Source organism: Falco cherrug, chromosome Z (assembly GCF_023634085.1).
Source record: "Falco cherrug isolate bFalChe1 chromosome Z, bFalChe1.pri, whole genome shotgun sequence".
Lineage (NCBI taxonomy): Eukaryota > Metazoa > Chordata > Aves > Falconiformes > Falconidae > Falco > Falco cherrug.
Genome location: NC_073720.1, coordinates 440,728 through 453,019, shown reverse-complemented (window position 1 = coordinate 453,019; position 12,292 = coordinate 440,728). Strand labels below are relative to the sequence as shown.

General features: G+C 37.9%; 1 protein-coding gene across 11 annotated transcripts in view; it reads left to right on the top strand.

The window, feature by feature from the left end:
- NEDD4L (NEDD4 like E3 ubiquitin protein ligase) overlaps window positions 1-12,292 on the top strand; it is a 180,093-nt gene that overhangs the window by 77,339 nt on the left and 90,462 nt on the right. For 4 of the 11 annotated variants that reach the window (XM_055698516.1, XM_055698520.1, XM_055698518.1 and 1 more), the window contains exons 4-5: window positions 4,628-4,666; window positions 7,477-7,530. In XM_055698516.1, the coding sequence (XP_055554491.1) occupies window positions 4,628-4,666; window positions 7,477-7,530 (93 nt within the window). Of the gene's footprint in view, window positions 1-4,627; window positions 4,667-7,476; window positions 7,531-9,547; window positions 12,228-12,292 lie in introns of those variants that run through there. The other 7 variants (XM_027803630.2, XM_027803631.2, XM_027803633.2 and 4 more) reach the window with 7 other exon arrangements.

The window sequence follows — 12,292 nt, the reverse complement described above, 5'->3', positions numbered from 1 at the left end:
TGGCACTTGTTTGGTAATAGCATTTTTACATTTATTGTATCATTTTAAGTGTGTTCTTGATAGCCCATCCAGCTTAGTTTTTTTTTTTTCTCACGTAAAATTTGTGAGAAAAAGGTTAACTTTTCAAAAAAATGAGTACCTAGTTTGTTACTATAGTAAAACTATGGACTGTCATTTTTTTGTTTCCTTAAATAAGTTCAAGATTTATTGCCAATTCCATACAAGTATGTGGGAGACTTTCTTACGATATGTGTGTCTTGTTTTTGTAGAGTGTGCTTGTTGTTATGCTGTTTCCTGGGACGTAGTTGCATAGAATCAAGTCCTGTTCTTGAAATCAAATGAATGGAAAATGCTTAGGCTTGAGAGGTCGTTTTCAGGCTGTCTATTATAATTCTGGTATAATTTTGACTAAGGTGTTCTTGCTGAAGTGTGAGACTGATTACTTTGTCTCATGGAATGGTAACATTAATGAGAAACTATTAAATCAGTACACCTGTGTCTGTGTAGTGATAAATGTTTATTTTCATCTACTCCTTATAATATAAGAATGATTGTATGTGAAGGTTTATTTTCTTGTTTAAAAACCAATTTGGACCACTGTAGTAATTTTGGATCAATAGCAGTGCGGGAGTAGACTTTACCAGCTACAAAATGGCAACTCATTTCATCTGCAGAGGACTCAGTGGCAGGCAGAGGCACTTCAACAGTTGCACCCTATGAACAACCTATTCCTTTGCTTTCGTGGGCATGTTTGCAAAATGTATGCTTCAGGATTACTGAAAAATAATGTCTTACTGGAAAATGACTGTCTAGAAAAGTCTAGTTCTTGTACTGCTTATTTATTGTCTCAAAAATAGTATGGTAGCTTCTGTTAATGGACAGATGCCTGAAGATGGGAAGGAGGTTTTCGTCTTTCACCTTTCACTTCAATGAAATGGAAGAATTTCAGTGTGAGGTAGTGTAAGTCTAGATGTTGGAAAGGACCTTTGGAGATCCTCAACTGTTCTGTAACTTTGTGACTAAAACTGAGGACAGTTGTGATAGCAGAGAGGATATGAGGCACGTCATGAAGGTGCAAGGACCCTTTGGCTTTCAGGAGAAATCCTTTGTAGCAAATCCATGGGGAGTGGAAGAGGAGACAGGAAGAGTGGCATGGATATAGGACTTTATCTCCCCGCACCCCCACCTTGCTTCTTAGGAAATAATGGTGATCACACCCAGAGTTTCAGTCAATTTCTGATTCCTCTTTTAATTATATATATTTTTTTACTTATTAAGAATAGCGTCATCCTTATTTGAAAAGGTGTTGCTGGTATAAAGGCATGAAAGTCATGGCATATTCGGCTCCTACACATTCAAAATGTAATGGCTGTAGTGCAAGAAGTTAGGAGAGATTGAAATGAGAGCATTAGGTTGAAAATAATGTCATAATGTCAGTGCTGATCTGAAGCAATACTTACCAGCTTTGGATCCATGTGAAAGGAGAATAACAAAGCTTCTGAGGAGACCACCATGAATTATTAAAAAATAAAAGTAGTAAAGAGGTAAAATATTGTATTGAATGTATCAAGGGAGAGATGAACTCATGGATGTTAGGGCTGCCCTAGGAAGGGAGAGAAAAAGGATGATGTTTGCACAGCCACCCAACTGTAGACAGAGGGCTGAGGATGAGATGATGACAATGGATTCCTGTGATTGCATCTGCCTTTTTTCACTGTTTCTTGTAACTGTTATTTAAAGCCTGGGCTTTCTCAGTAATTTCCATAATAGTAATAACAACTCATTTATTGGAAAGTTCTGGTTAGTGATTTCTGGTTTGAATTGTTAAATTTCATCTCAAGACTTCTGCCCTCAAAGCAGTATTCTTCCTATGCAATTTGCAATCTGTTTATTTCATAAACGGCAAACATCATTAGTATATCTTCTTTTTTGAATTAAAATTATTAATGAAAAAATACCGAGCAAAATCAGTCTCAGGTGATTCTGAAAGACTGCCAGTTGACTCTTTCAGCTCTGTAACTTTTCTTTTTATATGATGGCGTCTAGCCTTTCACTAGCTTATTTTTACTTGGTTTTGTCTTTGTCAGATTAAATGGGTAACTTATGTCCTGCAGGAGTGCCTTCAAGAAGGCAGAAGGGACTGCATTTCCCCTTTTTATTTTCCTTTACATTACCTGTGCAGTTGTCTTGATACGTGTCCTACTGTACAGTGGGACCTAGCCGTATTGAAGTGCTTAGCTACAGCCAAAAGGATTAAATGCAGTTTCCTTACTCTGAAAAAATAAAGTTATCAGAAAAAAATTCAGATTCATCTGGCATGATGTAGCTGTGTTGAATTTCTGAGGCCTTTTGTTTTGATTTACTTCTCTCCACACGTTTAGTTATTCCAACTGTAAGATTTGATTAATGCCTTGTGTTTCCTTTTGGAGCTGTGTTTTGAATAGCCTGCTAGAAATGCTTTCTTCTTCCTGTAGCAGAAAAAGCTGTATTTGCTGTTTGCCATCTTATGATCTTGTAAGATGCCAAGTATGTTCTTCAAATTCCTGCTGATAGGCTTCTGATTTCATATGTCAATTCTTCCAAAATTCTGGATGAATATTAACCAGTTTCCTCAATTTTACTGCGCTGAGCTCTGAAGACTTCACTTCTACATCAGTTGGGACAACTTCTATCTTCGTACCAAACCCTCTTAGTTATTCTGCCTTTCCCATATGTAATGTTAAATATAATTTCCCATATCTAAATATGCTTAGTCTCCCCATTGAGCTTCATTGCTTAGTAGCATCATTTCTTTCCATGTTCTCGTTTTATTTGGATGGTTGAAAAACCTTTGTGTTTGTTCTCATATCCTGTGGAAGATCTAACTCAGCTTGACTCTTGGCAGTTCTTTATCTGTACGATACTTGCCCTTTTTAGGATGTAGCTCTTCTTGCTGATGAGTCTTTTTGTTGTTGTTTCCCTGCTAATATCCTTTATTAATTTATTCATGTACTTATGTCTGGAGCCTTTCTTTACCAGTGTTTTTCTCCTTTGCTAGGATTCCAGTGTTAGTACTTTCTGACTTGACCTACTAATTGCCTGACTTGCAAGGTGGAGGAAATTTCTGCCAATTACCAAGGCATTTACCAAAAATGGTGCTTCCTAATACATCAAATATTTCCTGAAATTTGTATTTGTGGTTAAGCTGCATTCAAAATAAATGTGTTATTGATGGACAGTAGTGCCCTCAAATTTAGTATGAGACCATGCTTCATTTGTTAAATTACATGGAACCTCTCTTGCCAATAACAGCCACATTTGATGAATACAAGTATTTAAATTTTTTTATTACTTTTTTTTTTCTTCTGAATATGTTTGTGTCTCTTAAGGCAAAAAAGCTGAAAGTTTCTCTGCCCTCAACCTCTATCCCTGCCCTTCACCTATACTCATTTTATTCTTTTTCTCTACCCTTTACAATAGTGTTTTATGACCTGTTTTCCTACTTTCTCATAAGATTGTTTAGGATAAGCAGGTAAAACCTTTCTGAGAGTACGACTGTTAACACCTGCATAGCTGCCTGTATAGGTTTAGAGTTTGATCTTTCTTTATGCTTTTATTTCCTTTTGTCGTCTTTTTTCCCCCTAAATTTCCTAGAACAAGGTTTTCAAATTTCATTGATAATTAGTCACATACATCTTGGCTTGAGGTTCAGCCCTAATTTGAAGCAGAAGGGAGGATGTACAGCTGTCAGCATGATGTGATCCTAGGAGTGCATGCAGACCTACAGTATGACTCCTATATTTCCATTTTGTAGAGGAATGCAGTATAGAAGGCCACTGCATCCTGGACATGATAAATCTATTGTATCTATATCAAGGAGTTAAGATTCTCCTCTGCTATAACAAAATTCTGGTGGGTGTAGAGCCAATTCATATTGTCAGCTCTTCTGGTGAATCTCTGGTATGTGAGAGAATGAGGGAATGATTTGGCGTGAAAATAAACCATTGGACATAACATACTTGCTTTTAAACTTACCCAAATTTGAATTGCCCAGATTATTGTTTGTGGTTCTGATGTCTTTTAATCAATTTATTATTTCATGCTTGATCTCCCTTCAGGTTGCAGTCTATAAACGTATCTTATTCAGACTATTAAAAAAAAGAATTAAAATCCTCTACAGGCTGAGGGAGATTAGGAAGAGTATCACCTATTCAAAGGAAATAATCTTTTCTTTTGTCTTTTTTTTTTTCCTATTTACAGTATAATTCTGTCCTTATTTTTGTAGCCCTAAAGTTGCCCTGTGTTTAAGAAATATTTTTTTTTTTAATCGGGGTTTAAATGCATCTTGAGAATTAAACGTCTTCGGGTTTTATTTCTGTAGGTGCTCAGCATTTGCCTTTTACTCACAGAACCCTATTTATACTTAACATCTATTATAGGATAATCTGACTCAAATATCCTCCCACATTTGGTTTGCTCAGTAGGGAATTTCTAAATAATTTGATGGCAGTATTTTTTTTCAAGTTTTTATGACATACTTTTTTCTTTTTTTTTCTAGAAAATTGTCACTTGCATGCACATTTTGATGATTGCAAAATGGAAAACCTAAAGAAATTTTAGTATGTAAATATGTTTATTTCTTTTACAGACACTGAATCCAAAATGGAATGAAGAATTTTATTTTAGAGTAAGTTTCCCTTTACTTGCAATATTTATTATAACATATACCGTTAATTACAGGGTATTTTATAAGGTTGGGAAGAAACTTATTTTTTATTTGTTGTTTATATATTTACATTAAAAAGACAGCCTGATGTTAGTGCTCTTCTGTTCCTGTAGTGATGGAATGATCAGCAGAAATTGGCATAAGATTAATTAGAAATGGACAATTTCACAATTTGAGATTTTTATTTAGAGTAAGTTATGAGCTAATTCATCTGACCAATAAGAAAAATTATTCTTACTTGAAAACATATTTTTAGCAGAGCATGTTTGCTGTGGTTTTAAAATGTTAATGCAGTAGGAAATAATCAGTTATTTCCAAGAGTTGTATGAAGTTTAAGTTATCATGGCAAAAAATAATGAAATAGAAAAGTAGAGAAGGAAGATATAAAAAAGTAATTTCTCTTGGCCTTTATGTTACTTGCCACAAGGGCAAAATATGCTTTTTTTCCCCCCATCATTCCATTTTAATCTTTCCAGTTCTTGCTTAACATTAAAGCCAAGTTATCCCTAAAACTGAGTGATTTGTATCAGAAAAAATATTTTTAAATATTTGAAAGTGGTAAAGGAGGTGTTAAAATACTGATTATCAAAACAAACATAATATAAATGAGAAGGGTGATAACTTTTAGTTGCTGAAAATGTTTCCAAAGAAAAATGGCTTAGTTTTAACCCAGCTGTAGCTTTCACAAGAGAAGGGTATGTGGAATTTCAGTGTTTTTTAAAATTTAATCTTAAACAAGTGCTTGAGAAAAGATGTCATTTTAGAGTGTTAAAAACTGGTACCGTATTGAACATTTTTTACAGAGTGTTAGCAATTGACTGTTTTGCTAATAGGATCTTTAGATAGATAGTTCACACCAACAGAATTGTTAATACACAGGTTTTTGAGGTTTAAGTGGAATTTATATGTTTAAACATGTACCAGATAACTTTTCTAGGTTTTTCAGCTGGGTAATACGCATCTAAAGTAATTTTATCTAGTGAAATATTTTGATTTTTATAATGTACTCAGACTTACACTTTAAGAAGTGTAAATACAGACTTACACTGAAATACAGTCTGAAAATACAGACTTACACTTTAAGAAGTTACATGGAGTTCATAGGAACTGTCTTGACACTAAATTACAACTGGACCGAAGGTTTTCTATTTTCATCACAATGGTTTTTGATGTTTGCACACCCTGTTACAGAAGTTACCATGAGATAAATTAAGCTACATGCCTGTAAAAATACAGAGGAGTCTTAAGACTGTAATTTTACTAGAAAGTCATTCCCTACTACAGGAGAATTTTCTGGTGAAGTGTTCAAATGCCTTGCCTTCAGCATAGAGCACAAACTATCCAGGGAGCTCACGATCGTGACTGTTCCACAGGAAAGGGAAGTGAAAGTAAGTTTTAGACTGTTGATCTATTTGAAGATACTTCAGGCTCTGCCAAATTTGATCCCGACTGCATAAGTGATTCTGAAATGGATGACCGCAGCACCATGAGCCCATCTTTATGAATATATTTATCTATATAAATAGATAGATAGATATAGATATGAATACTGGTCTCATAAACATGCAGAATAGTAAGAAGGCTGTAAGGAGCAAATTCATGTATTTTAAAGTGAAATACATTTGCTCAGGATTAAGTAAGCTTGTTAGGTATATTTATGCTTACAATTTTAACTGATATTATTTGAGGTAGCCTTTTTAATAATTTACTTTTTCCAGTAAAAGAGAATACACAGAACTGCCACAATTTGTGTTGCTTAGATGACATGTATAGCCCATAGAAGATCTGTTAAAACACCTTGAAAATCCATTATTGTGGAATACTATTACTAAATTTTCTTAATTAAACAAGTTGGAAATACTAACCTGGCTTACAAAACTTTTCTGAAAAAAACTATCAAGTGGATCAAGTAACATACAATTTTTTTCTTGTTTAATAGTCACTGTTTTTGTCTTCCTGCTAGAGTTCTTTGTTTTTTCCTTTTAAATGTTGGTGGTCTTTCTGCTTAAATTTACTGCAATGTGAATAATTTTCTGGAGGTATATTTGCTGCTTTCAAGTGTCAGAGAGCCTTCTGTTGGGTTTTCCACAGGCATGTGTGATAGATAAATGATGAATGACGGACATATAGATGACTGTGAAATCCTGAAATAAATAGAGTAAAACTCTTGCTCCCTACAGTTTAGTTGAGCTTTGCTGCTGTAAAACAAAAAGAATCTGGGAGTCCTGATAGTCTTTCCAGCCTGGGACTGGTTCCCAAAACACAGAGCTTGTCACTTCAGTCAGGCCACCTTTCCTGAGACCAAGTTAGCTTTGTGGTGTGCCCAGGGCAGCTGAAGCTGCCCCATTAGCCCTTCCTGGCTGCAGCATGTGGGGCTGTGTGGGGTGTGTGGTGCATGAGGGAGAAGCAGCCTGGTTTGCCTGGGGATGTCCTCTCCAGATTCTTCTCTACGGTATGACAGCATGCTGCTCAGTGGTGTGCCACAGCCATGCCCTTTCATCTTCGGAGCTTTCTGTAGAAAGAGAAATGCAGTAACTGTCTTGCATTGAACACAGTAAATAAGAGCTTTTAATGTTAACTGCTAGGCTATTTCTAGTTGTACTGCGGTTTAGAAAGAGTGTTCTAGTGCTCCAGTTTAAATTTAAGAGTTTCATAAAACGTGTTAGTCCTGTTCTGTTTGCCTTGGTTTAATCGCTGTATTAACTAGTACACATATGTTGTTATCATCAAGCTAATGAACCTAAAGTGACATTATTTTAACTTTCTTACAGGTAAACCCAACCAATCATCGTCTCCTGTTTGAAGTGTTTGATGAAAACAGATTGGTGAGTGCTTGTCTTGATTGTCTTTTACTAATCACAAGGCTCTGCATTAACACAGCTGATGAAATGTAGCACATCTGAAAGGTGTATTTCTGTCTGTTGTTTAAGTAAGTGTTCTAAGAAATGCAGATAGAAGCATAAAAAGCATCTGGGTTTGGGACTAATAGAGCATTAAACACAAAAGTAGTACTCTGTTGGGTCAGACCAAAATGTTCCTCCTTAACCCAGTATTCTGACAGTGAAATCCTCATCATATTCTTCCTTAGGCTTCTCCACTGCAAACCAATGCAGTCCCAACCTTTTTAGTCACTTACAAAGCAGCTGCTTCATCCCCTGATCATTTTAGCGTCTCTTTCCTGTACCTTTTAATACTTTGGCATCCTTTTTTGGGATGTGGTTACCAGAGCTGCACTGAACTGAGCACCCAAGGTGCAGGTGTATGAAGGTCTAAGGTAACAGCAAAATAATCCTCTCTGTTATGTTTTCAGTTCTCTGCCTCATAATGCCCAGCATACTGTCAGTGGTTTTGGTCTTGAACTTAATTTGTCTGATGCAGTAGCTCTTCTAGAGAAGTATTCCAGTATCTTACTGGTTCTTGCTTTTGTTATGATGTAGTTAAGATTTCCACGCAGACATACGTGATATAAGTGATACTGTCATTCTGAACATACTAGGTTAAATAGGCCAGTGCAGTGGCAGACTGGGTGACTGACTTGTTGGGTTCTTATCTTTCAAAAACTTAACGCCATCTCTTTGTTTATGAGATCAGGTATTAGCATTTTCTTGGCTGGGTGCAGTACAACCTCTAGTAAACTTGTTTCTTTTGTGAAGATTAGGATCAGTGTTGTGAAGATCTTTTTATTCAAAAAAACCCTCAGTATGGAAACATCTGTCTTTAAAAACAGTATATGCTTTTCCTCTGTCTTCCTATTAAATGTAGACCAAAGGAAAACATAAAAGCTGTAATCTTCCAGGGAAAAAGAGGACATAGAGCAAAATGATTATGTCCTCCTTCAGGTGGAAGTCAATCAGTAAATCTGTGGTGCTGTTTATTTAGAGTGGGCTGACTGTGAGCATATTTATTGACATAATGATTGTAACAACCACTTGCACTATTAAAACTGTCCTATACCTTTTGAACTTCAAGGAGATCATCTGTCAGTTCTTCCAAGCTTTAAGGCCCTCTTCCCCCACTAGCTGATACAAACAACACTGAAGCAGAAATACTGTAACTGTGAGGCAGAGTATGTAAGCCCAGGCTCAGGACTGCACTGATGTTACTGTGTGGCTTGCATGTGTCTTGGGGGTTTGTGTCAGCCTGAAGGGCAAAGTGGAGCTCATGGAAGAGGCTTCACTGGTCCACAGAAGTGGTGGCATGCATGGGGATGGCTGTGGGTGATGGGGAAACAGAGTGGCGGTTCAGAAGAAATATCTTATGTGCAGTGACAGCTGAGAAGAGTCTTGGTATACTCATTTCAGATATATTGCTTAAGAATTTCCAAGTGACTGTATGCAGTTCTGGCCTTATATTGACACTTTTGGTACTACTTTATTGTTGAACCGTTTTCTGTTTCTTCTTGTGGTCCTGCTCCTGTAGACAGTCTGCCCTTGAGCTCATAACCTCCCTGCAAAGGTAGCTTAGGAGCTTTCCTTTCAGAAGGTGTTCTGATCTATTAACAAAGCAAGTACTTCGGGGGTTTTAGAGCAGTAGGTTTCCATCAAGTGATGTTAACAGAATGAGAAGACATTGAGCTGATTATTTTGGCTTTCCTGTGAAATACTTATTGTCAATACTTGCATGGTTTTATCAAAATAACTTTGTTTCTTATTCATATTCCCAATTAGCAAAGCACTTACTATCTTTGCAGTACATCCTTTCCTTCCTGTCCCCCAATCAAAATAAAGAATATACAATGCAAGCTTCATCTTTGGTGTAAAGAGAGACTGTGTCCTTGGATAGTATGTTTTCTCTGAAAAATAATATAAAATAATATTAATAACTGTGCTTCCACAAGGCAATCTACAGTACTATTGCTGTGTTGAAGCTATTCCTGTTTTTCTTTTTGGCTTATAGCCCACTTAAAACAATGGGGGATTGTGCTGGCTGCTGGCACTTCTATCGTTTAAAGCTTCCATTTGTCTTGTCATTGGTCTTTTTCTGTCTTTTGAAAACAAGCTGCTTGCAAACAGAGGTTTAAATGTCTAGACGGAGTATTGACCCTCCACGTACAAATTTTCAGAGCTGTTGACAAAATCTACACTGTTAGGTTCTCCTAGGGATCAAATGTCCATGTATTGCAACGAAGCCACACTTCATGGTAAACAGTTCCTTTTCTAGTACATGCTAGCTAACAAGTGTGAACACACTTCAAGTGTGAGTATCCTCAGACCACTGGATTTCTGCAATCTAATAGAGCTGATTTAGGATCTTTGCTTTACATTTTGGTGTATCCTGTCTGTGTGTTCTTTTTCTGAGGTGTTTGACTCTTGGAGAGCGTAACTGTATTCCATGCTGGCAATTGCACTCGTAATATTGCTAACTTTCTCACTGGAGGCTGGCCAGCAATGGGCAGAGTTTCTGTACAGTGTTTGAGACAAATCAGTACAAAACGACATGCAACACCCGTCTCCGGTTTTCCCTTGTCTTTACTGCCTGGTAAAAACTGAAAAAGAAACTTTCTTTCCTGCAATCTTGCATATTTCTGCTGTTTTTATTGTGTGAGAAATCTTTGCCATGTGTATGATTGCTTTGTTGTGATTTTTAATTATTAAAAGGGACTGTGCAGGGTAGTGCAGGTTATATTGTGTTTGTAGAGACAGTGTAAAAGTTGTGGCTTTTTAAAGGCAAGAAATTTCTTGCTTAATCATGTTATGAGCACAGTTAAAATTGAAAGCATAAGCGTGCTATATTTATTCATGTTCTGCCATGACAGCCTAATGCTGTAACAGACCAAAATGTTAAGCTTGAAGTAATTTTTCTAATTTGCATGTGGAGTTGACTTAAACTTTTAACACTAAATTTAAGTGGTTTTGTGGTAGTTAAGTTTGTGTGTGTGCTTTATATGAATGTGCCTTGTGAATATGATGTGGTTTAGATTTATAGCAGTGCCGAGTGTGTTCGCTGCCTTAGTCAGCTGTGAGAGCTCTCTCGCTGGGGCCGCTCCTCTCTGATGGAAAAGGAGCAGCTGTGAAGGTGCTGTTTCAGGCTCTTGCTGGCATAAAAAAAAAAATAAAAAAAAAGAAAACCCCCACTAGCTTACATTGGAGAGAGGGAACCAGGCCACGTGACTCCCACCATCCTACCCTATGTCACAGTGTGTAGGAGCACTGAGTGCTCTTACCCAATCATGCCTGGAATGCTGCTTGCCACTTGGGCTATTTCTGCTATCTGTCGCTATCAGGGCTGCAGTGCTAACAGTTTGGCAGATGGGACACTTTTTCTTGGAGTTTCTGTCTTTGGTTTTTAACTTCTGGCAGTGCCTGAATTGTTGCTGTTCTCCCTCTCCTTTTCTTCTCTCTGTAAAACCATGGCCCATCGGCTGCGGTTTCATTTTGGCTCTGGGAGAAGCAACACAGCCCCCGAATCAGAGATCCTCGACCGGGAGAGAGAAGATGACTTTTTCATGACATTCCACACTTTGCCAAGAAGAAACAGTCCTCACACTTTCTCCCGACACGGAGCAGATTATGGTGGTGGCAGCGATTTGCAAGAAGTGGGCTCCTTAAAAAGGAGTACATCCATGTTTATTCCCCAGCTGCTGAACAGTATTGATGCGCGTCCAATGAGAAGCTCGTCAATGCAGATCTCTCTTCAGCGCAAAGCTGCGAACGGCTGCGCAGATGAGTACGCAACCCTGGAATCTCCTGAGAAGGCACTTCCTTGTAAATTCTCAGACTTCAGGGAACTTTATGCATCCCCTGTTGAAAACCGTTCTTCTCCAAGCTGTCCAGAGGTGACTCCTGAAAATTCTCCACCCAGGCTGACGGAAGAGTTAGGGCAACAGATTAATGGGACTGTTTGCTGTCATCGTAGAATATTTTGTACTATTCCTTCCAATAACCAGAGTGAGGATGCTTCATCAGCTACCCAAGAAGGTGAGGCAAATGAAGCAGCTTCAGGTTTAAACGTAAGTGGTCTGAGGATTCAGCATCGGGCTTCAAGTGCAGACGTGCCTCAGGTTACTCTACTACCCTTTGGTACTGATGCTCAAAATAATGCTCCCACCCCTGAACCCCGGCGTTGGTCTTTGCAACATGTGCCAGATATGTCAGCAAATTCAGGGAAAAAGTTATTTGTTCTCCAGTTACAGCAACCACAGACAAGTGGTACAGGTGCAGGAGGTGAATATAACTTTGGTTTTACTGGAACCAAAGGGGACAGATTAGTCAGGTATCCTCGAATACGGCTAGAAAGGAGTACTTCCTACCCTGTCCAGCCACCAACAGAAGAAATTAGCCCCACAGCTGATGGATTGAATTCAGAACTGCATGGAAATGGCAGGAACGGGTCAGAAATGTCTAGAAGCGATTCAGTAGAGCGGATTCCTCAAGGGCAGGGATGCTTGTTTAAAATCAGACCAGATCAAAACACAAGGCAGCAGCACTTCAGAATTCTTGTCACCCGTGGTCCTGAAGAACAAAATCAGGTTGTTGGTAAAGAGGGTCACGGCACCCCTGGTCCTATAGCAGCCAGTACCGCAGTAAGTATGATGCTGAGTATGCTATGCTACTAAAGTACAGAATTGCCATGCAAAGGCTTCTAGGC